We start from the raw sequence: 23936 nt of genomic DNA on the forward strand, positions 1-23936 counted from the left end.
GTGAAACAGAAAATCATCCAGCTATAATCAGCTACAAAACCAAACCAGTGTAACATTACAAGAATAGAGAGTTATAGCAAGAGGCAAATACACTAATTACAGGAAGACCTTATATAAAAGGGAGAAGAAAAAGTAAATTTTTACCTCTCTCTTTACAAAGAACGAAAAGAAATTCTGCTGCAATCTGCTTTACTCCAAGGTCAACATGTGTCATAAGACGCACAAGCTTGTTTCTCACTGTTGTGCCAACTTCTGGACGATTTGATACATCTCTTAATGGAGGTAATACCTAGCAGTACAAAAAAAGGAAAACCAGCATAGAATGCATGGCAATACCTAGGCAATCCTTGCAGAGACAGTCAATAGAACAAGAAAATACTGTAAGCTCCACTCCTTCAAAAGAAGGAATAATATCAATGCAACTATGCTTCATGCGCATATATTCTTAACATATTCAGGATGTCTGGTCTGCCATCCTGGTCAGAAAAGTTCTCAGTCCCAAACACAGACTTTTAAAAGAAAGACAACTATTAGGAGTTTAAGAGCACAATGACTGCTCTCAAATAGCTGGCCAAAAGGCACCAGTGACCTAATGTTCTTTGTTTCTTTGTTTTGCTCAGATATCTGGCATTCGCATTAAAAATACCAGCTTAAGGAAACTTACAATGTTAACATGATGGGTAATTTACACAGAACAATTAATATACTTATGATGAAAAAGCAGGAAAAGAAGTCACAGTGCAAGTTCTACTACCATGAATTTCAAAAATTAGCTCAACATTTATAAAGGAAATATATTTTTCTCCCAGAAAACACTCTTTGAAAAGCTCAAGCTAAATTTCAGACCGATTTTGGAGAAAACATTTTTAACGTTTCCTCAAACACACTATTTTCTCATCAAATGTCATTAATATCATTAACTTCAACCCTGAAGAAAGGCAGGAGGTGCTTGAAATATGGCTGGTTTTGCAACCTAGCTTCTGCCTCCTATGCCTTCAGACTCAAAACCCGTATTAAGTTTTTCACATTCAAAGGATATGATACGATTTACAAACCAACCTGGGCTATAACATGAAAGATTTAATGATCTGAAGACTCCTACAGTTTTACTCCAGTATTTTACTAAGGAATGAAACCAAAGATGTCACTAACTGTCATAAGAAATTGCAGGTCCTTTCTTTTCTGGGTGTCCAATGTAAAATGTCATGTTCTGTGCAAAATTACTGCACAGTTACTACTGAAATCAGCCTCCCTGGGAACCCATACTTAAACAAATGAATGCTACACTATTGAATACTTAGAAGAAAACAGACTCCATCTTTTTCAAACTAAGTATTCAAACAATTAGCAAAAGCATTTTAGCTTGTCCCTGCTTACTTTCCCCAATGGGGATACTACCATGACTGCTATTTCACAGAGTGCTGTAAGAATGAATTAATGTTTTCAGAGTACTTTAATACTAATGCAGTGATGAGTGTCATAGGACAGTCCATGAGGAAATTAATCATTCTGTCTTCAGATCAGAATTTGAATAGTGCACAATAAATAAAGCCTAAGGCCAACACTTAACAATGAGGGTAATTCAAAATATCAAACATCCAGTCATGCAGTTAGCAGTATCCATCCATTCTGTGCACTATATGAGGCAGCAGTCTGTGGCAGGAAACAGCATGCAGTTATATCCTGACATCTTGATGCCAAGATGTTGTAAAAACATGCAGACAACTTCATTTCCTAACTTCTGAACGTTTGGCTCTGCAATTTACTTATTTATTTTATTTAACAGATCAGAAGAGCCTCCTATGAAAGAACTGCTGCAAACAAAAACAATAAACAGCCAGAAAAAGTTTCTTAAATTCCTCAAAACCATTTTTCAGGTACAGATGAAAGAAACAGAAAATACATGTTTTTTTTCATTATAAACTCCATTTCTGAATTCAGGCACAGCTTTGATCTACGATGCAACCAAAAATCACCTCTGCTTAGGAAAAAGAACATTTCTCAGCTGTTTTCAACTGCCTTCCCCCTTCTCATCTTTTAACTTCTCTCTGACTTCAGGAAAAACAGCAAAACAAACAGAAAACACCATACCCAGGCACAGAGATCCTTTAGATCTTTAACTGTGGCACAGACATCTTTTTTTCTACAAAAAGCCTACCCAAGGTCTGTACTGTACTAAACAGCTCTCATAAAAGATGAAGTGATGAAGTGTGCTTCTGTTCAGGGACAGTTTTAATATGACAGAACAGCTGACACACACTGGTACACAGGCTTCAATTCCGATGACTCATGCCTGCTGAGATCAAACTAAAGCTCAAGCTGAACTAATCAAAACACCTGTAGCCTCACTGGCTACCACGCAGCTTTGCAAAGTTTTATTAAATGCACTGATTTTAGTTTTATATATATGCAGGACGCACGGGGACAGACCTCACTGAGTTTTTTGCCCCTGTGTCAGGTGATCACAGTTTTAGAATACCCCTAATGTTGTTATTTAACAGCTCTACAAAATGCATCATGGAACTTAGGCCATAATATCTATTGATTTACATGACTGAAAAACTATTTCTACAGCTGACAGCTGTCAGAGACCTAACAGAAGAAACTACTGCAGAGAACTTTGGGGGTACTTAATACAAAACCATTTGTACTCTTAAAGTGTCAGTGTCTTGCACTGATGTACAAACCTCAGAAAGTTTATCACTAGCTTCATATTCAAATTTTTATGAATATTTTACTTACCTGAGCTTTGATAAATTTCCTGATATTCCTATGAGTTCGGCAGCATTCAGTTAATAAACTGAGAACTGGAGTAAGACCTTCTCTATAGCTGCTTCCCTAAAATAAAACCAAATACAGATAAAACATTTTAAAGAGCAAGTCTTCCTTTTCAAATCCTATGAACCCTTCAATAAAGTCCTATATGACGGCCAAAACCAAAGAGCCAGACATCCATCCTAATACAGAAATATGCTTCAGACATTCATAGGAATTTGCTCTCAATTTTGAGGTGTTTCACAGTCTAGAAGCAGGACATCCATATCTGTGCTAAATACTGTCTGAAAGGTTTGTAAGAAGCTTTACATGTGTGCACTTTTTGTTTTAATGACAAAGGCCCCCATTGTGTAGAATCTTTGCAGCCCATACCTTGTCTATTCTCTTCTCCATGAAATCCAGTAAAATCTGGATTGCTCCCATACTCATACCATTGTATTTTATATCTGTTTCCTCTTGGGATGATGGTTTAATAAGAACATCCAAGCAAGAAACGGGAACATTGCTTAAGAGGTTGATTGCATTGCTGAAACAGATTTAATAAAATAATTATTATTCATTTGGAAGAAAGAATTAATACCAGAGTACAACTCACCATAAACTGTACAACTGCAACCAAAAAGAGGCCCTGCAACTCAAACAATGCTTTATTTTCTACTCCCTGGGTTTTAAGGAAGGCAGAATGCATTATCTTAGAACTAACAAGCAAAAAGAATGACAAAACCTCCAAAAGCTATATTGCAGCAGTGCATTATTACTTCCAAACCCCACAGTATCCTATATCCCGCAGATAAGGCACAGCATCCAGCAGTGCATTACAGCAGCTGATCTTGCAGGACAGCAGGGGGAACTCTCACATTGATTTGCAGCGGTCAGAGCTTTCTCCTACTTGAAACTTAAAACATTTTACAAAACATCTCCGTTATGATCATTAATGAGCCCAAGTACACCACAGAAAACATTTCCTCCTCCTGTAACAGTGGATCACGGTGGCAATCTCTCAGGTCCCCCAAAGTATTTTCACTTTTACCTGGCTTGTAGTGCACTGGAAATACAGAAGGCTTTTAGCAGATTAAAAAAAGATCCAGGTTTATTTCCTGAGCACTGCTTTCAGTAACTGACAGTCTCTGCGTTTCACAAAGCACAAAGAAGTGCACTTCCCAAATATCCATTAAGTGATTTAAATTAGACCACAGGGTCTCTCCCTCATATTCAGTGGAGTAAGAAGGAACTTACTTTGCAAGGGTCTCTTGTATGGTGCATACACATCCCCTGCGTTTGCCATCTCTGTTCTCATTATACAGAGTTGTGTTTGTACTTTTCCTGAATATGAGGCTGAATTACACAAACGCTGCAAAAATTAGAACTCTGTCACTATTTACTTGCTGATGCCCAACTAAACTTAAAAAATAGATATACTTACAAATACTACAGAACTATTTAATCTTACATGTGCAGACCTCAAAGCTGTCAACGAAACAAGTACTGAAGTTTCCGGGACTGGTGAAGCATTCCAAGAATAGAGAAAACTTTTCACTTTTAATAATACCTACTTAGAAGCTGCCCTAAGTTTCTATGCTATTAATATAATCCTAAGAAAGAACTAGTGAAAGAGAAAGCAAACTGTGGCAATCAAATATAGCAGGATTTCTAACAAGTGTGCTGGTTTTGGTCTGCAGACTCTGTGGCTGTGCCACATTGTGCCACCTCCCTTTTGCTCTATTAGCAATTGAAATTCAGACAACTTCTACTTTTTGGAAAGCTTGTTTCTCTTTGTTTTGTTTCTAATTCCTGTTTAAGGTACATCTTTTATATCATGGAAGTTATTCCTCTCCAATAATTCAGGAATAGCCAGAAACAAAACAGACTGAAATTCAACAAAAATTTGGTGGCTTCAGGCCTTTCATCAAAAGTTCTCTTTTTACCAGTTTCTTATTAAACAACCAAGTTCCCGAACACCTACAAAATTAATTTTCTGGATCACTGTGTCTGAGCTATTCTTTTCAATAAAAGAAGCCTGGCTTTCTGATCTTTGTCACTCCACTGACAGTTTTATTTGTGGTAGAGGAGTGTATGAAATTCTCCAGCTACCAGGAAGTCAGTGACTATGCACAGATCTGCACAATAGTGTTTGCATTCCTACTCCAGGGGGTAGAAATACTGCGTATATTACTCTCCCCTTTTCGGCTTCCTAGAGATCATTAATCACTGGGACATGACATCCACCCACTCATGCTCCCAGCCCCCTCCTGATATGCAAATTCAGAAGCAAAGGCCTATTTAAAGGTGCTGAATGCCTTGATTAAAACCTTGTTAGTGGGCAAAAATGGCACTTACTCTCAATATGTGGTGCTTTAAGCTGCTCATATTGGAACATTAAGTAATGATACGACAGAACCATGATAATGACAACAATACCTGTTACTAAATTAGTTAAGATATTTTTATAGGTAACTTCTGATTTATTAGAAATAGAGCCACACTGACAATCAGCACATCACAGCTTAGGGCGTGCATCCAACACCTGATGCTCACATAAAATAAATCCTCAATTTATACATTCAGAACATAAGCATTCAATTCAGAGCATAAGCATTCATACAATGTGCTTTAACAGGCTGCCCGACCCCTTCATTTAAGCATCTTACATTCTGCAGATTTACAAACGTAGAGAAGTGCAAGTGATCAGCAATTCTAAGAAATAGACTTATGCTCCCTGATGCTTCATAAAGTTCATTCTGCATTCAACACTGCTTATATTTTACTTTCTTTTTAACATTATTTTCATCATTGCCTTACTGATAGGCTCCAGGTGGAACTCAAAGTGAGAAGTCGCACTCTGCTCTCCAGCTCACACCTCATCTCAAGCAATACAGATTGCATGGTCAGAGTCTGGCATCCTAAAGAGCCCAAATGACAACACAGCCCCATTTTTGTAGCTATGCTATGTTAGCTATAGACTGCTAACACAAGTTTACTCATTCATTATTGAAGTTCCTATCAGGAATTGAAGTTTTGCTTGACCAAGTACACCAGGGGACTGAAGTGGAGCCCTCTGATCCAGGCTCCTGATCCCTCTTGAGGATTTGCAAGGGCACCACTTCTGACTATACCTTTTCTATTCCAGAGCAGCCTTGTGATGAATAGTCTTGGCAGAAAAACATGTTAAATCATTCAGCTTTTATTGCATCTTGCAGCATTCGTGGACAAAATTTAGGCTCTGCAAATGGGCATATCACAAAAGGCAAAATCTGCCCAGTGTTCTTATAGCATGTTAAAAAACAGACTTTGACATAAATCAAGATCGAATACTACCTGCAGCAATACTATACTTGCATTCTTTCTTCCATTAGCTTGAGCTAAACAAACTAGCTACAGAGGGTAGCTAACAGCTAATAAAGGGAGAAAGTTGTTTTCCCAGCATAACAGATGCAAAGACTGATGCAGTGCCATACTCAGTCTGATGGAGAAGGGGAAACAACTGAAGTGACACAGGCAATGATAACCATTCTCATTTCTTTTCTGTTTCCCCCTTGGAATTATGGAGAATCTTTGCCTTGACTTGGCATCTCAGTAAAGTCCACATGGGCAGTATCTCTACACAAAACATCCCTTCTGACTGCAAAGAGGACAGAAATCACACCTGTACTACATATTCTCTAAAGCTGCCTAATTCTGTATGGAAAGCCCTTTTTGTATTTTATCTGCAAGTGTTTGCAAAAGCTAAAACCAAGAAGACCTGCATAATATACATCCTTTTGCAACAGCACAAGAATTGATTTTTACAGAGTGATTAGACCAGTCAGATTACTGGACAAGACAACAGATGATGTTTTCACAGGATGAGCATCAGCTGTATAATAATTCACTAGCATATCAGGCAATCTTGCTGACTATGTACAAACTTAAATGCTTAAAGGCTAATCTCTGTCTTCTTGTAGTTGTTGAATTTATCCAAGTCTCTGCAATTTTCCCAGTAGTGGGGAACCTAACAGTCCCTCCCTTAAAGAAGGATGAGAGCACAAAACACCCACCATAAGCAGCAGCAAAGAGAAAACAGACTGCCTTTTAGGACACAGCACTAACTTCAGTCATGGCAACTACTGCAGCGATATCCTAAATTATTCCAAAGTAGTCTGCACCAACTGCGAAGGGCTCTGATGTAGGATTTTAGTGTTCACCTACTAAGACTGTTGATCTCCAAGAGCTTTCCAAGACTTTAATCAAGTTCATTTAACACTTTCAAGATTGCTGGGTGTGAAAAGCTATATCCCTCTTCCTGGAGACTGCCAGTTCAGAAGATGATCTTCAAAAGATCCAATGCTTAGATATACAGACATCTCTGAAGAAAATGGCAACACTAACTTTCATAGAAGAGAGATAACATGGAATAGTGTTTGAAGCTACCAGTGTCAGTCCCTGACCTAGGTGGATAAAAACAGGGCATCACAGAAAAAAAGAGTAACACTGAACAAAGAACCACCACCTCACTAAAAATACTCTGAATTTGATTGCATTATTGGATGTAGATACATAACAAACAGTTGGGTGCAGGACTGAGGAAAAAAACCTAGTGCACCTAAAACTGCAAGTTGAATCCCTCATCTTTGGCAAAAAAATATTATTAGCAGGGAACTGATATTTGTACTTTTAATAAGGAAGGCTAAACCAATTGGAAATAAAATCCCAACTTGTTATTTCCATCCCAATCTATCAGAACTGCAAAAGTTCCACACAGAAATTCTCCAAACACATTTTTTCCATCAGCTTCTGTGCAAAATAACAGGAGTTGCATTCCACTTCAATTTGCACTACCCCTACAACTTCCATATGTATTTTCATTCTCAGTTACTTACACACACAAAAAGATTTCGACAAGGTCAGCTTCATAATTATTGATCAATCTTACCAGCCACTTTCCTTCTCGAACAGTGGACATGCTTAAACAATATTTCAGGCAAATAGTTTACATCAAAAAAGATTATTAGTATTTTACTCAAAATTAAGTTCATTGTTTCCACTTTAGATTTTAGACAAAGTACTTTTTTGCCTATCAAAAAAACCCAAACAAAACATTTCAAAGCAGACTGGTTCTGCAATTTTACCCACCTGTGCAACTCTTCAGTTTTGTCTTCAGTAGGGCCCATGGTTAATAAGCAGTGTCGAAGGATGGCAGCCATGTAACGAAATTGATGAGATTCATTCTATATAAATATAAATTATGAAGATATTTTTTCATTTTGAAGATTGCAAGTGGGACTTTCAGGTCACTAGAATAATAAAAATTAAAGATGGAAAATACCTATTAGATCGTAACATCCATCCCTATCAATAAAAGGACTGTACCTTACAGTTCTCTGAATGCTTAATGCAACATAACTGTCATATGCTGTCCTTTTAACTAGGCCTGGTGAAAGCTGCTGGGGACTTTTTTCCAGTTAAATGAGCTTTTGCTACCAGAAAACCCTGTTAAAGCATTTGCTCAATTCAATACCACTATTCCTAATATACCAATACTATCTTTCTTCCTGTATTTGCACATGGACGCTTCTTCACCATTTAGATTACTTATGTTCTTCATTTCATTTGCCTCCTCCTCATTTAGACCTTTTGCTGCCAACAGTTTCATTCCCCCACCCAGTGTGTTTCTTCTTCTAATTCACTTGCTTCTGTTCCTTTGATACCTTTTCTCCATTTCATTAGTAACTTCTCTACTCTCAGCACCCTTATTTGACCTACTTTTGCTCTCTCCAAGTGATTTCCCCTTCCAATCTCCAACCAGACATCAGCATACAAAAGTACACCAGTAACCGCAATCATTTAACTGTGTCTATCATTGTCCTCACCCTTTTTCATTAGCTCTTCTTGGCATCCACCGTATGTTCTGGTGTGTTTGACTTAGCACAAAGCATCCCAATGCATCTCTTGTAACATCAGCACCCAAATTTGCCAGCTGTACCACATGCGGCTCTTGTCTGGCTCTGCTACTTTGAAACCATCTCCAGTCATTATATATACTGATGGCTCACGTGGTTCTCTCCTTCTTAGGATGGACTTCATTTAGTTTTTTAGCCACACACCAAACATCTCTGTTCTCTTTTTATTTTCCATCCCCTCTACTGTTTGTAATCCCTTCAGATTCTGCATCTTCAGCTCACTTAATTAACATCCTGTTTAGTCTTCTTAGAGATCATTAGTATTTCCACAGGCATACTCGCTAAGGAGAATGACACCTAAAGTATCTGGCTAACCATCACTAAAGTGTGATTTACTTTAAAGGTTCCTTGCTTTTAGGAACTTTTAGTAGAGACATTATATAAACTTTGTCACAAAACATAAAATCAGCTTCTCCCACATCAGAATGTTTTAAACTCTCATTAAAAAACAAAAGAAAGGAAAATTTCCCGACAGCTGCATGCATGAGCTCTTCGTTCATATAATGGACACATGAAACCTCATCAGGTAACGCCACAACTTTGTGCCACCTGCCACCCGCCTTCCTGCAGTAAACTGGGCTTTTCATGTCTCAGGATTCCCAGTGTTTTGTAAGATTACATCAACTTCAAGATCCAGATTTCAAGAGCTTACTTCTTATGAAGTGCACATGTAACACAGCTTCATTTTCCAGCTTAACACCTGACATTATTCCTCCTCACAGAATAACTTAATCACAAAGACAATACTTTCCAAACTCCAGACAAGTAAACATTCATATAGCTGTGTTACACACTTGACTTTGGGTAATTTTTCTCCACTCATTTCTCCATCCAAAACAATCACTTGCCTTTACAAAGAACTTTCGCCAATAAAGATATTTTTAATGAAAGTCTAAGGCAGGAATATAAACAAGAGAAAAGTCCATCATTTTGTTTTTGTTTCCCTTGAATTCACAGTTTGAGCTTCTTTGACCCTCCTCCCATCTTAAATTTCAGGATTTCAGGGTATCCTTGAAGCACTGAAGCAAAGAATAAGCTTTAGACTTTTCTCAAGTTTTACATCCCTTACTGTTACCATTAATGTCACATTTGCTGTTTAGTCCAGTGCAGTAAAGAGAACAATTGTGTCAATTTTAACCACTGTAAACTTCTGCTTAGCTTTATATGCTGCATATTTACAATGACAAGTGAAAAGTTAACAACACTGGTTTAGAGACAATATGATGGGAACTATAAAGAAAGATTCCCTATATAATTCTATTACTGTAGCACAGACTTGGGCTATTCAACAAAAAAAGTTACCATTTCTGTTCAGAAATTTAGGGATGCAACACATAGGAAGCATATCTGTCCAAGAACAAAAAAGCAGATCTGATGTTACAATGAAAAAAACCAAGATAAATCCTATTCGTAAGACTTAGCAATGAAAGTGCATTTGGTTCTCATACTTGACCTCACCTCGAAAGATCAAGTTTCAGTCCAAAGCTGGTGTTGGAAGGATGGGAGATAAAGGTATTAAAACCAGTGCCACTCTTTCCTCTTTCTTCAGTTATATGTTAAAAATTAGAGTTGATGTGTTTATCATCATGCCCAAAAATACCCAGAAGAAAACTAGACAGACTTCCCAGCTCTAATTATTACCCCATTGCTACAGTCCACAATCTTGATATACTTAAATAGTTTTTCCTAGCCAGCTGATTATCAGTAAACAGCAGGCTAAACAAAACCATTTTGAGAGAACACTTCAGCTAAGCCTTACCTCGCTGTGGACATTCCAACTGTCAAGTGTTACATTAAAAAGAGCTTTTAGTGCCTCAATGGCACAATCTGTCTCTTGCAAAGACAGAGGAGGCCTGTCACGATCTTCTGCTGCTTTATATTCTTCTGTCCATCTTACACTTAGGGAACTTTCCAAAGCCTGAGTCAAAACTTGCACCCCTTGTAGTTCCTGACGCAACTGTGATCTGATATCTGTGTGCAGAAGTGACAAGAGGAAGAGGAGACGCAAATCAAAGCATTTAATGTCATCAACGAACTGTTGGTCCTTACATTTTTCCAGAAGATTGCAGAGCATAGCTGCAAGATTCAGTTCCAAACTGAGCTTCTGTGCAACAGCACTATTAAAAATTATGTTACAGAGGCATTTTAAAGCTTCTACTATAACAGGAAATTCAGAGACTCTCTCCAAAGGATCTTCCGCAGTGTCCAGCTTTGCTAGCCTCATGAGGATCTGCATGTTCCTCTTCGTGGTTACAGGCACTAAAACCTTCTTGTCCCTGGAGAGAATCCGGAGGGCCTCCAAGCAGGCAACTTGACATGAAGTTTCTGTGTCTTTTTCAAGGATGTTCAGAATTCCCTCACACAGTTTCTATGCAAACACAGACAAACAAAAAAGGAACAGTTTTAGCATCAAGATGTCGCTGGCAACAGGAAACTACTTTTGCTAAGCTTCCATATAGCTTTTTAGTTTTCAGCTGACTTGAGAAACTAGGTATCCAATATTAGCTCTTCAAAAAATAAACCACTGCAAGACCTCCAAAGATCATCAAAAGCTTTCCTCGCAGACACCATCTAAATACATCAAAAATTGGCAAAAGCATTAAGCTAAAAGGCAGACGCTATCTACCATCGCCAGTTATGAAGTTTTCTCAAGATTGGGACTAAAAACCTGAGTACCAGAGTAATAAGGCTAGAGAGAAACAGGTGGTATTAAAAATACATCAAAGTAGAACAGTCACCCCTACAGTACGTGCAAAATGATGTTGAAGTTGTTTCAGTCAGAAGGCTGGGGAAAAAAGAAACCAAACCAAACTAAATGCTGCTCAACATACAATTATTAGTACTCCATGTTTGGCAACAGCTATAATTTGTTGCCATGTCAACCTGATCTATGGACTTCTCCCATCTTAAGTAAGAGCCTTAGAAATGTTCCCTCTGACATAGAAACATAATGCAGTTTTATTGGAAGACTCAGGCTGTAGCAGTTTAAATAAATCAACAAAACTGCTGTTTTTTGTTCTTAAAGTCGAAATACTTCACTGATACTCTATAGCAACATGACTGCAGGGGTAAACATTAATCATATGAATGCAGCATGGGAAAATATAACACTTGAACAATCTGTGGGTCAGAACAGTAACACTGAATTGTAGAAGAATTGCCTTTTATAAAACAGAAAATTAGATGATCAAAAGGGAGAAAAGATAGGACAGAAGAGACTGCTTGATGAGAGAAGACTTCATATGCTTTTTATGCATTAAGCTCAGGACAACACTACTACTCAAGGGTTCCATAGCCAAAAGGATAGTTACAAAGAAGTTCCTAAATAAATGCAATACAAACGGCATTGTACTTTACAGCTCTTCCTTTTAGAACACAGTTCCTCCTCCTTTTTCACCCCCAAGCTTTGTGTCTTGACCATCAACACAAATAAATTACCAAAGATGTCATGTCAGAGCAGCAACTGATTTGAACAGCCTTAGTGCAGAAGAACCACTTAGGACCTTAAACACATATTGTGGTCTCAAGCAGTATATGTCAATAAGAAAGTGATAAAAAACCCCAAACTACAGGAATACTAGTAGAGCAAAAAAAAAAACAAACCAAAAAAGTTCTTTGGGAAGGGTCTCTAGAACTGCACTTTTCACCACTACCACAAAAATAAGGTCAGGAGCAAAGCTGCTTATCACCCTAGCCTAAAGTTCCAAACAAAAGTTCCATTTGGGACACCCAAGCAAGTTTTGTTACTGTGATCACTTGTGATTAAAGCCAAAAAAATAATAATAATAAAAAAAAAAATTAAGTCTAAAGCAAATCTAGAACAGACACATCAGAAGAATAAGGGAGAAAACAACCCAAGTCTTCAACAATGTTAAAAGACAATCTGTAAACAAAGTCAGACAGTAGGAACTCACAATATGATTTCCAGTATGCTTGTCCTGTGGTGAAGCCCACCCAAAAGCACCACCCAGACAATCAAGACTGTAACTGCATCTCCACAGCCCTGACTAGATTAATCCAGTAAGAGTCTGAAAACAAGCAGTGAGCTCCACCTCTTATTATCACACAGGCAACATGAGAAGTCATCGTCAGAACATTACAGGCACTGCAGCCATAAAAAATCCACATCTGACCACCTGCACAGGTATACAGATACTGACTGTGGGAATTTCATGGACAAGTACCTGGAAAAAGATACTCAAGTACAGTTTCCAGTGTTCTTCAACATTAACCTAATGCTGCTCCTACAGATCTGTATAACCCCTTGACTTGAGCACAGCATGTCAGACCTGCACTAAATGTTTCTGAAGGTGACATCTTTAAAGCATTTTTTAAGAGATGCCCGGAAACAAAAAAATCACCAGTCTAGATCCACAGTCAAATTACCTGGTCACAGCTCAATGCCTTAGGAGAATTTTGTTTCTATTGTTAAAAGAGTTTTCCATACAATTAACCCAGCTTTTGCAGGCTGAAGCAACCAGGTCTGTCTGGTTTAGAAGAATAACACAGAACTGAACGGACACTTCACAGAACTCCAGGAAAAGGACAGCTGATTCTGTTAAGCACATTTTAACCCGTTTCTTAGACTTAGCAGTTACATCCTTCCTTGTTAACATCAGCTGCCACAAGGTGGTCTGCAGTAACTTTCCCACTGGTTTACCAGCTGGACTCTTCAGAACTGTGTAGCAGTACCATATTAACATCATAAGAAGTCAAGTTATCAGCCTTCCCCAAACCAAGATGATGAAGAAACACTTCAGAGACACTGGGCCAGACAGCCTGCCTTATCAGTAAATAAATGCAGCACAGAAATATATCTGGTTTTTCATTAACAGTGCTGAAGGTTTCTTCTAGGACTTTAAATACCAAGGATCACCTCATAAATTATCTGATCAATACCCACCAAAATTGAAGGGAGTTTAAACTCTGTTTTGTTAGCAGCAGAGTCTATATACATCTTCCATCTGGTGCTCTGGCCTTTAATCTCAATTAGATAAAACCTTAACACTCATTTGACTACAAGGAGACCAATCCTCCCAAATTCAGACTGATTTTCCCCTCCAACCCCGTAAGTTGTACCCACCTGCTGCTACAGAAGTGTAACTGCAACCTCAAAAGCACTGCAGGGAAGAACCCAAGGGGCACCAAACCCCCACTGAATTGCCATGGAAGGTGGAAGCCTAACCCTCCCTCTACACATTTGAAGACTACCTTTGCAATCTAATTCAAGATTATAAAAACCACCATCTCATAGCTTCAAATTTTAGTGAAATGCAGCAACAAAGGATTCTTAACTCTGAATAGCTGTACAAAAGATAGAGACTAAACAGAATAAAGTTCCTGAAGCCTTGGCTGTGTAAAAGATTTCCCAACATAAACAAAGCTAGAATTTATTCTTAAAAGCACCAATTATTACGCTACTAGACTAGCACACTAGATTAACAACTAAGCCATCACAAACTTAAGAACAGGTTACTAAGCTTCCTAGCCATTACAGCAAAAAACACTTTTTTTTAAGATCTAAGACTCTCGTAAGTGAAAATCACTTAGGAACTGCTGGCAAAGTTCTCTGGACTTAGACCCTGGTGAGCCATCAAGAGGGATTTTAAAGGAACCAGCATTCAGTTATGATAATACCACTTGCAATACTGCCAAAATCCATGACAGTGAACCATTGCTGGCTGATCTCAAGTGCCAATAGGAGCTTAGGAAAAAGTACAGCATCTAACTACAGCTGAAGAGTTATCCATGGGAAGTTTTGAAGGACGCAAAATTCACCCTATTAGGAAATCACCTTGGAGACAACTTAAACCAAATGCTATACAGCACATTTTCTGCTTTCTCCTTGATGGTGTGAGGGAAGTGATCCCCAGAGAGAAGAGAAACAGGAAAGGATGTGACCACAAAAGCATTATTATGCTTTTCTTTCTTTAGGTGGTACTTTTTCTATCACCCCATAGACTATTAGCATGGCATAAACTAAGGGGTACAGATGTTATATATTTGGTTGAAAATGAAAACACAAAATATCATCTGATGATTGTCCTAGTTTTGGAGGCTTATTGCTATTCCCTAAACTACTGTATGAATTTAACATTTCTTTTTTTTGAGTTCTCTCAACATTCGGAAAGGAGTTTGACTTTCATCAGTTCTGCTACAGCAAAAAAGTGCTTTTCATGTACTTTTTCCATGGAATCAAGGCAGTTTCTAGCCTTTTAAAAATTATACAGTCGCTTCTCTCAAATTCAAGAATTCTCAGCTTCCTTGCTTTCAGTAAGGTTAAGCCAGTTTCTTTTGCTATGCTCTTTCTTTTGTCTATGCTGTAGTGCAATAATTAAATATTTTCAAATTTTATTTCATGTTAAAAAAAGGAAGCCCCCAAATACCCATTTGTCATCTTGACAAGTAAAATATCAATCCATTTTGGTCCTTTATCCTGATAGCAACAACTCTTGATACTAAGCAGCAACACAGTCCTATATGAAAAAAACCAACATCCTGAGATACAAGAGACCTGCATTTTCTTCCTTGCTCAGCCACAGACCTATTGTGTGGCTTTGGGCAAAAAGGTATCACCTCTTTACTTCCATTTTCTTCGCCATCTTTGTTTACAGGCTAATTAGATTGGAAGGGGAAGAAGGGGGAGGCAAAGAGGAAAGGAAAGCACTCCAAGTGCTTATTAACAGGTGTTTCTATTTTCCAGGCTCAACCTCAGCTAGGGATACTAGTGCTTGTGAAAAACAGGGTACTTCATGATCTTGCTCTTTGGCCCTGGGGTGCCTGCGCACAAGGTCCTTTTCTACCTCCTCTCTTTGCGCTCAAAGATGTTTAGAAAGCATGCTTGACCTATATTAACTTCTTTTCAATTCAAAGACCAGTAAACTTTGGCTATGTTATGTCAGCTGAGTTTACTGTAGCTTCTCAACACCAGAGTAAGAAGTGTCTTGGTGAGAAAAGGAGACAATTTCCCTTTATTTGCTTCTTTCCCTTTGGCAAATCATTCTCCTATACAGGCTTTCAGATTAGAGCAGGAGCAAGAGAATACGGTCTCCATTCTACAAGTTTTCAAACCCAAGCAAACACCACTGCTTTATTAAACATAGCATTTAATTTAAACACAGATGGTTCAGTGCTAGAGAAGCTGCAATTTAAAGGTGAGCAACAGAAGTTCTGCTAAACATTACAGAAACAGAGTGCACACTTTATCTGTTTTTCTCTGCACCTTTATTTTTTCTTTATGCCATAGATGCTGTAAGTACCAGGAGCGGTACACTTCTTAGCAATTAAGTTTAATCTAAAGCAAAGGGGAAAAACCCCAACCTGTCATCATATTGACTTGGAAATAGACGTTGCTCCTATTTTTCCACTTTCCTCAGTAATAGAGCATACTAGTAACAAAATTGTGAGAAAAGCCCATCAAGAACAGGAATTCTACAACAGAAGAACACTGGAAGTGTGCTTGGTTTTGTATCACCTTCACTCATTTCTGAGGATCAACAGTCTTAAGACTTCTTCGTACATTTCAAGGCATAAATTCATACATGTTGACAGAACAGTGTATTAGCACATGGAGAGCAATATGAGTATGTCAGACTTACCAAATTCTTACTGCACTTATTAGGCTTAACTTAAGCAAAAATTAAGCTTTTTAAAGAACTGTCCACAAGAACCAAATTAATCCTCCCCACTCTTCTTTAATTGCTGGCAAAGAAAAGTCACAGAACTAACAGTAAGCGCTTGCTCACTCTTAGCATGGATAAACCAGAAGCCACCATGTCTTTGGCTTCTTCCAAGTATTATATGCCAGAGAACATTTATTTAGGAGAACAGGAACATTGTAAGTGGCACTAAATAATGCTTTCCTTCACCTGCACTGGCTTAAGTCTCTCTAGCTCACTTTGTCTTCTGACCCATGCTTTTCATGACTTTCAAATTTCAGTTTTATTTAAGTTGTCTCTAGGGCTTCAAGTGAAGTATGTTCTTAATTTAATTCATCCTAGTTCGGTTGCTGTTCAGTGGTGAGAATGGTTAATGAAACCAAGTGTAGTGCCAAACAGAAAGCTCACAAGGAACTGTATTTCCCCAACAGGTCACATAGGTCTGCTGCTGTTTACCAACTCTGTTTTGTTATCTATTCCTCAAACTTACCTTCTACTTTACTATAAACATGAAGATTCAAAGCAGATTCTACTCAATTTTCAGGTAGACGGACAGGAATGTTAGTAGTAACCACAATAAACTGTACATGAATTTTTATAACTCAAGTTTCTGTAGCTCTCTATGTTTCTGAAGTTTCTCTTAAAACACAAGTGCCTCTCCACCTCGTATAAGGCAAAATTAAACACTTTCCTCATTTCTTGTATTTTCAGTAGACTATGCAAACCAGTGCTGCAGAAAACCAGAGAAGCTACATTTCTGGCAAGTTACAGATAAAAGATTAGAGGAGCACAGAGGCATAATTTGGAAGTACTACATAAGAACATTTCTGCTAACAAGAGCAGCATCAAAACAATAAAATAATTGTTTTATTCTGCTATTAGGTTCCAAGTAAGAAAGTAAGCCCAAAAATATATCAAAAGTTAGTTCAAGCTTTCAATTTCTCTGGAAGACAACAGCCACATAACATTTATAATGAACTGTGCTGACAAGTAGACAAGCTCCTCTGAAAAGGCCATGCCCAAATTTTGCCTAGTCTTTGTGGACACATGTGGGTGGAAATGGGAGGTGTACACTTGTATTCCTTGACGATTTAGCCTTCGGCACGTGAAAACTTCACTGCTGAGCCCACACTGACAGCAGGAGGCTGACATGTTTGGCAGGAGTCAGCCAGCTCTGACATATCAGAAATCCAAGTCGCAGGTGAGATGGCACTTTGTAGGGAAGGCAAGGAGAACACACTGGAATCTGTGTTGTCAGAACCGGTGGAATAAACCCTTGGTTCAGGTCACAGAAAGGTGAAATTCTGCATAGCTGCTGCACTCTCAGCAGCCCTCCTTGCCCTCTCCACTGAACTGGGAGAGGGAGAACCTCTGTAACCAGAGGTGAAAGAAGAGTGTTATGAGATGGCTTGGCAGAAACCTTATGAGATACAAAAATTGAAAAATGCAGGATGGGAGCAGGCAGGACCCAAAGGAATTATAACAAATGCTTAGTATTAACGAAGGATACTTAGTAACTTTCCTTCTCTTAACAATCGGTACTCCTTTAGGGGGTTCCAGTAAAGTCAGAACAATAACAGCAATTAATACTAAGATACCACACAGGGTGTCCACAGGAGCACTTGAGCTTAGTATTTTTATTGGTCACTCACTAACAGACTTTAAAAGCTCGAATAAAGTTACTGGGAGGAGAAAAGCTCTGCGTCTTTGTGGCTGCAGGAACCTTCAGACCTCCCAGAAGTGTCACAGTGTCAACAGCACTATCTAATAATGAGGTTCTGCTGAGATTTAGAACGTGACGGCATCTTGCCCCATCAGCATATTTTACTGCTCACATCCTTCCAAGGTTCAAATATGGTACAGTCCACAGCCTTAAGGAATATCCTCACATCATGAATTTAATTAGAAGAGAAAGGCCCACGAAACATTTGATATGATTTACCATCATCTATTTCACCAGCTTTCAAAGAGCAGCACGGGGGGAAAAGACTGTTTTGCTGATTGTCTTCCCACTAAAGAAAGCCTTGCATTTTAGATTCATTAAGTTCAAGAAACCTGATTTCAGCTTTTAAAGATTTAGATTACAGGATAGACCCAACAAGTGAGGCAGAACCAGTAGAGCATTAACAAGGAGTTAAAAGCCCTACAAAAGGTGAAGCAGAGAAAACACAAGAGTTAAAGAGGAAATACATCAATCATGAAGACCCTGCTAAGAATATGGCTTATGAGTAATACTCTTATACTTGGCTGCTGCTTCTTTTTTTTTTTTCCCCTTCCTCCTTTAAATTCAGCATCTTCATCCAATTTTGAAAGTCAGTCTTGACTGCTATCTTGGACAGATTTACTTTTTCTATTATATTAGCCAGGTAAATGGTGCTGTAGCTCCTTCCAGCTGTGGAAGGCCATGGATAGCTAGGGAATCAGTACTGACAGATGTTCCCAAGACACAAACGGTGCTGTGATTTTCTCAGCCTTTTAAGTCTGTAAACAGCACAAATGTGTTGCTACCTCAGAAGCAGGATTTGGACTTGTCAAGGTATAAATAAGAGAGAACAAAGCTATTAAATGATGAAATGTGGTTCTAAAAAAAACCCTTTCCTTTTTGTATTAGGACACGTAAGTCTTGAGCTGAAGTGTCTGCTGTGTCAATTCCAGAGGCAGACACTACACTTGACACCTCTTCTCCAAGGTGACTGCCTAGTCATAATACCAGATAATAATTTTCTGGAGCTGATTCGAGCATAGACTTGAAGAACCAACTGTTTGTGTCAACCATAAAACACTGCTGTGAGGCACAGCAGTTCTGAAGATTCAACCTTTTCCAGCAAAACACTGTCAAGAACTTCTGGACTGGTCGGGACAAGTAAGCATTCTAGATTTCCAAGAGCTGTTTAAGCTCTTCTGAAACAACTGCAATGCCTTCATTTCAACCTCTGCTCCAGAACACATTACCTCTGGTTGGCAGCTTTTATACTGTTTACACACACAAACCAAAAACAGGCTTTCAGAAATTAATGGTTTTTATTAGTATACACCAAGTTAAGGAATGGCACCAAGTTGATGTGGCTGGTATCCGAGTAGATCATACAGTACAACACGGATTGCCAACTAATCTATATCCATAGCAGGAATCACGTGGGACAATACAGACATATACATCATTAAAGAGAACCACCAGGACAAGTAATAACTCACATTCAAATCTTGTGGGTTTTAATCTTGTGGCTATGTCCAGATAGACAAGCTTGATAGCATAACCTCTCTTCCTGCCTTCTAGAGGACACAACCTACTTTCCTCCTGGAGTTCAGCATTACAAACTCACTGCCAATTTAGTCACAGTCTAAAGCATCATGATGACAGCCATATTACAGGAGAACAATTTTTGCTGTCCAATGTACCCAGTTTCTGTAATCAAGCCACAGTTTTGACCTTTCTGTCTTTCCTATTTTGTATGTGTCACTGTTGTATACAACTTGCCCTCTCCCTAAACAGTATTTAAACTAGAAAAGCATAATGCACAGTTACTCCTATGTTACACAACCTTGCTGTAATTCCAAGGTCATGACTAAAGCCGTGTGATAAGGCAGAAGAAAAAAACTTGCATTACTATTGTTCTTTTACTTATACTCTTGCATACACATGAATGATTTACAAAAAGTTTGCAAGTCTTGCTGAAGTAACTAAAAGCAAATTTACTCCTAGGCATGAACAAACCCAATATGCAACAACAGACAGGTAAGAGGCATGTATTGCATTCATCAGGTTATATGGCAAGTTTCCAATAGCACCAGAAGCCAAAGACAAAAATCTTGAAGTCCCTCTGTACATGCCCCACATGACTTCATTATGCACTGTGACCCTTTGTCTAAACATTCTTTCACTGCAGTCATGCCAAGCTAATAGCAGCAGAACTGCAAACATCATCAACTCAAGTGAATTTTGGTATTACTAAAAAAAAAATGCAACTTGTTTCTGAACTAGCATGAAACTACATCATGCAGGCTTTGAGTAACCCTCATGACTTTTGGTGGCAACTTCACTAGTTTGCTCCTAGTAAGAGCATGTACTACTACTTTACCTTTCAATTTAAAGCATTTTTTGTTTTTTTTTTTCCTTAACTGAAGGATGAAAGGGGAGTGGCTCAATGTTGTACAGATACTAAGGATATCGAACATGTGCAGTTGAGTAGCTGTTAAAAAAACACAACCCAGCAAACAAATACAACTACACAGAGAAAATCCTACACACACACCCCGCCACTCATTGTCTTTATTTAGCTTTTGCCAATTTTGGCTTCTGATCTATTCTCCTTTCCTATGTTCTCTACTTAGCATTCAGTTTTCAGACTAGACACTTTCTCTCAGACTAGACACTTTCTCATTCCCAAGGTAAAAGAGGTGGAAGGGATGGGGAGGGAAAAAAGGAAGAGGACAAACACAATAAGAAAACCAAACGAAGATCCCACCTGAATTCTTCTACAGACCAAAAAGGACACACATAGTCCATCACCACATTACTCAACATCAACTTTGAGTAAAGCCATAGATAAACCCAAGCTAAAACATCTTTCAGTAATAGTGAAGAACTGTAACTTAAAATTAGAAAACACATAACCAATGGGTTTGTATAAATACGAAGGACAGACTTATGCCACCCATTTCTACCATAAAACCCCCAACTTAATATGTGGAAATATTAGATTTTGCACAAAATCATGGAATGAATCAATGTGTGTCCAATTTGAGACAAGCTATCCTTGCAGGAACCTTGCAATTCTAGTTTCAAGCTCAGGTTATTTCAGAAATAGTGGAAACATGGAGCCTCATTCACTAACAAACATTTCTGAGTAAGTATGCAAATCAGCCCAAAATCTAATTAGAAAAAAGAAAGGAAGGGTCTTGTCATTACACATTACACCATAAAAATAACAACAGGAAAGAAAAAACCCATGTCCAAGCTTTAAATGCGAGGCTGTGAATGGATCTCCAGAGACTTGTTAAGCCCTAACACACCTGTACAGCTCCATGTTACAACACATAAACATTTCCCGTCTTTGGAACCTGACACACACAGCACACATTCCACTGACTACAGCTACCTTTGGATTAACAGACTTCTGTAGCTCTGTCTCCCTTATCGTTCCATAGCTTTCTTCTGCACTTGTCTCTTAATCTCTAGTATTCTTTAAATAGCTAACATAGACAAGAAATATAGCTGTGATATTCCTACCTGGCAAGAAGAGAGAAAATAGAAAAATGTATTGCAAAACTTTTATCTCAGCAGATACATAAGACTGGTTTTATTCCTCCAGCCCATCCCAAATCTGTACCCTATACAATTATTTATGGTTTTTTCTGTTACTACTTTCAGTCAAGACAGGTGTTTCTGCTGGAGGCATCTGATTTTCTCTTTCAGAAAAAAAAAAGGGGAATGGGTAGTTGTCACATCTCTTTGAAGAAACAAAAGATTAAACCAGAACTTTATAATCACTACTCGCACCATTTCACAGTGGCACCTAAGAGACTGCTTTTACTTTTCTTACTTCTAACCAGGGCAGGGATGCAGCTTGATGGCCTATTGTATTTACCTTTCTTTTGTCTTCATCTGCTGGATCAAATCTGAAAATGGTCCGATTCTGCAAAAAAAGAGAACAGTTTGCATTTGTTACATGAGTATCAGCTGCTACGTATGTAATACCTGCAAAAAAACTGTAACACTTTAGGAGCCTGCTAAAAACCAACCTCAGATAATGAGGCCACCATCATGCCAACTCATGTCCCTTTCCCTTTCAACCCAACAGCATGAGCTTCAGTAAGTGGTTCCAAGTAACAATCTCACAATCACTATCAGTACAGAGCAACCCTTTATCTTTGGGCTGTTCCTGATGTGCATTAACAACCTCACACATGGCACTTTACAATGCAAAAAACGTTAGCTATAGCCTTGTATTTTACAAACGCCTTATTACTCAGATTCTTCCCCAAGCAGTTCTGGCTTGCAAGCTTTTGACTGTACTTTAAAATGTCCCGTATCAGAACCACCACAGTATAATCTTGCCCAGAAAACAAGTAGAGCAAATCAAATAAGCCTCACTACAAAATCTACCAGTTTCCATATTGTGGCTATTTCCAAACCACATTAGCAAGATATCTGTTTCTCTAGAAGAGTCAAACACAAGATAGACATGGTCTAACAATGAGTACTCATTTCCTGTTAAACACCTCAAATAGTAGTTGAGACTAGCTCTATCTCAGTTTCCTGAAGCATGTTACTAGTGAAATACTACTCATAGGACACAAGCTTTACTGTGCCAGTCAAAGACAACAGCAATAATACCATGCAGTTATTTTAAGAACATCTTCAAACCTTCCAAGTGATTAATCATGACAAACAGCTTCTCAATTTCCATTACTGATAATATATTATTTACAGTATACAACTTGGTATATCATGTAAGTGACAGAAAACTAAGTGACCCTTCATAGCACATTAGTGGCCTCTTACCTTTCTTGACACAAGCCGACAATTACAGAAGGGCCTTGGCCATCTATTCTACCATCAAAGGTTACCAATATCAGTTAGATCCTCGATGGCAGTAGGAAAATAATTCTTTTCCTTTCTCTTACAGGGCTCCCAATAATACTACTGAACCACACAAGTTAAGCAAAATGCCAGCCAAAAGCAAGTTAACATTAAATGATGAGAAATTAACCAAGAGAAGGCAGTATTTGCATTTGCACATGAACATTCTTGGAAATTTACAACAGAAGTGTAGTGACAGTTCCTTCAGTCTAAACACTGGAGGAACAGAACTTTGGAATACTCATTGCAAGCAAGACAGCATAGAGGACCAAGAACAGACCTACGAACTTCTCTCATAGTTATTCTACAGCAACCTGCACCTTTGAAATACATTTAATCCATCTTTTCTCTTCAATTGAGGCATATTTAATTTGTTATTTGGGAAAAAAAAATAAGGAAACCTAAAGCCCAGAAGAGGCATAGGTAAAGATCTGGAACCTGGAGTACTTTGCCTGTCTCTGCTGGCCCACAAGCAAGATAACAAAGTTAGTAACATGTTCCACAGAGAAATGTAGGAAACATTAAGGCAAACTTCGTAACAAGAAACACAGCAAGAGAAATGTCATGTTGAGACTTCAGAAGAAGTATTTAGCTACACATGTAACCCCAAGACTTCATTCAAAGACTTTAAATGTCTTTGATACAGACATCTGATACAGACAGAACAGAAACTGCAAGATACCACTTACTGCCACTGCTAGACTTAAAACATAGAGTTAAAACTACATATTGCATGTAAGACAGAAAACTTCAAGCCATCTCTTGGAGGCTGAAGGATAACCATACACCAGTCCACATTCGTTTGGTTTCCCTCTAATGACAGAGCCAGGAATCTTTAACTAAACACCTGAATGCTTATTCCTGCAGCAGATTCCTAAATTTCAGCAGATAGTTCAACTCAACAGCATTTACATCTATAGCCAAACTCTGAGTCAGTACGAGCTTTAGATACTTGTGTACCAGTCACAGACACCTGATGGGTTG

General features: G+C 38.4%; 1 protein-coding gene across 2 annotated transcripts in view; it reads right to left on the reverse strand.

Annotated features, from left to right (window-relative positions):
- RIC8B (RIC8 guanine nucleotide exchange factor B) overlaps positions 1 to 23936 on the reverse strand; it is a 37188-nt gene that overhangs the window by 12266 nt on the left and 986 nt on the right. Inside the window, exons 2-7 of one of the 2 annotated variants that reach the window (XM_057420513.1) lie at positions 21958 to 22005; positions 10471 to 11079; positions 7885 to 7979; positions 3148 to 3301; positions 2743 to 2838; positions 145 to 289 (exon numbers count right to left, since the gene is read on the reverse strand). In XM_057420513.1, the coding sequence (XP_057276496.1) occupies positions 145 to 289; positions 2743 to 2838; positions 3148 to 3301; positions 7885 to 7979; positions 10471 to 10947 (967 nt within the window). In that variant the 5' untranslated portion in view covers positions 10948 to 11079; positions 21958 to 22005. Of the gene's footprint in view, positions 1 to 144; positions 290 to 2742; positions 2839 to 3147; positions 3302 to 7884; positions 7980 to 10470; positions 11080 to 21957; positions 22006 to 23936 lie in introns of those variants that run through there. The other variant, XR_008973641.1, reaches the window with a different exon arrangement.

This window comes from Pezoporus wallicus, unplaced genomic scaffold, assembly GCF_028554395.1.
Source record: "Pezoporus wallicus isolate ANWC-B61680 ecotype Strahan unplaced genomic scaffold, APGP_CSIRO_Pwel_v1 contig_2871, whole genome shotgun sequence".
Taxonomy (NCBI): Eukaryota; Metazoa; Chordata; class Aves; order Psittaciformes; family Psittacidae; genus Pezoporus; species Pezoporus wallicus.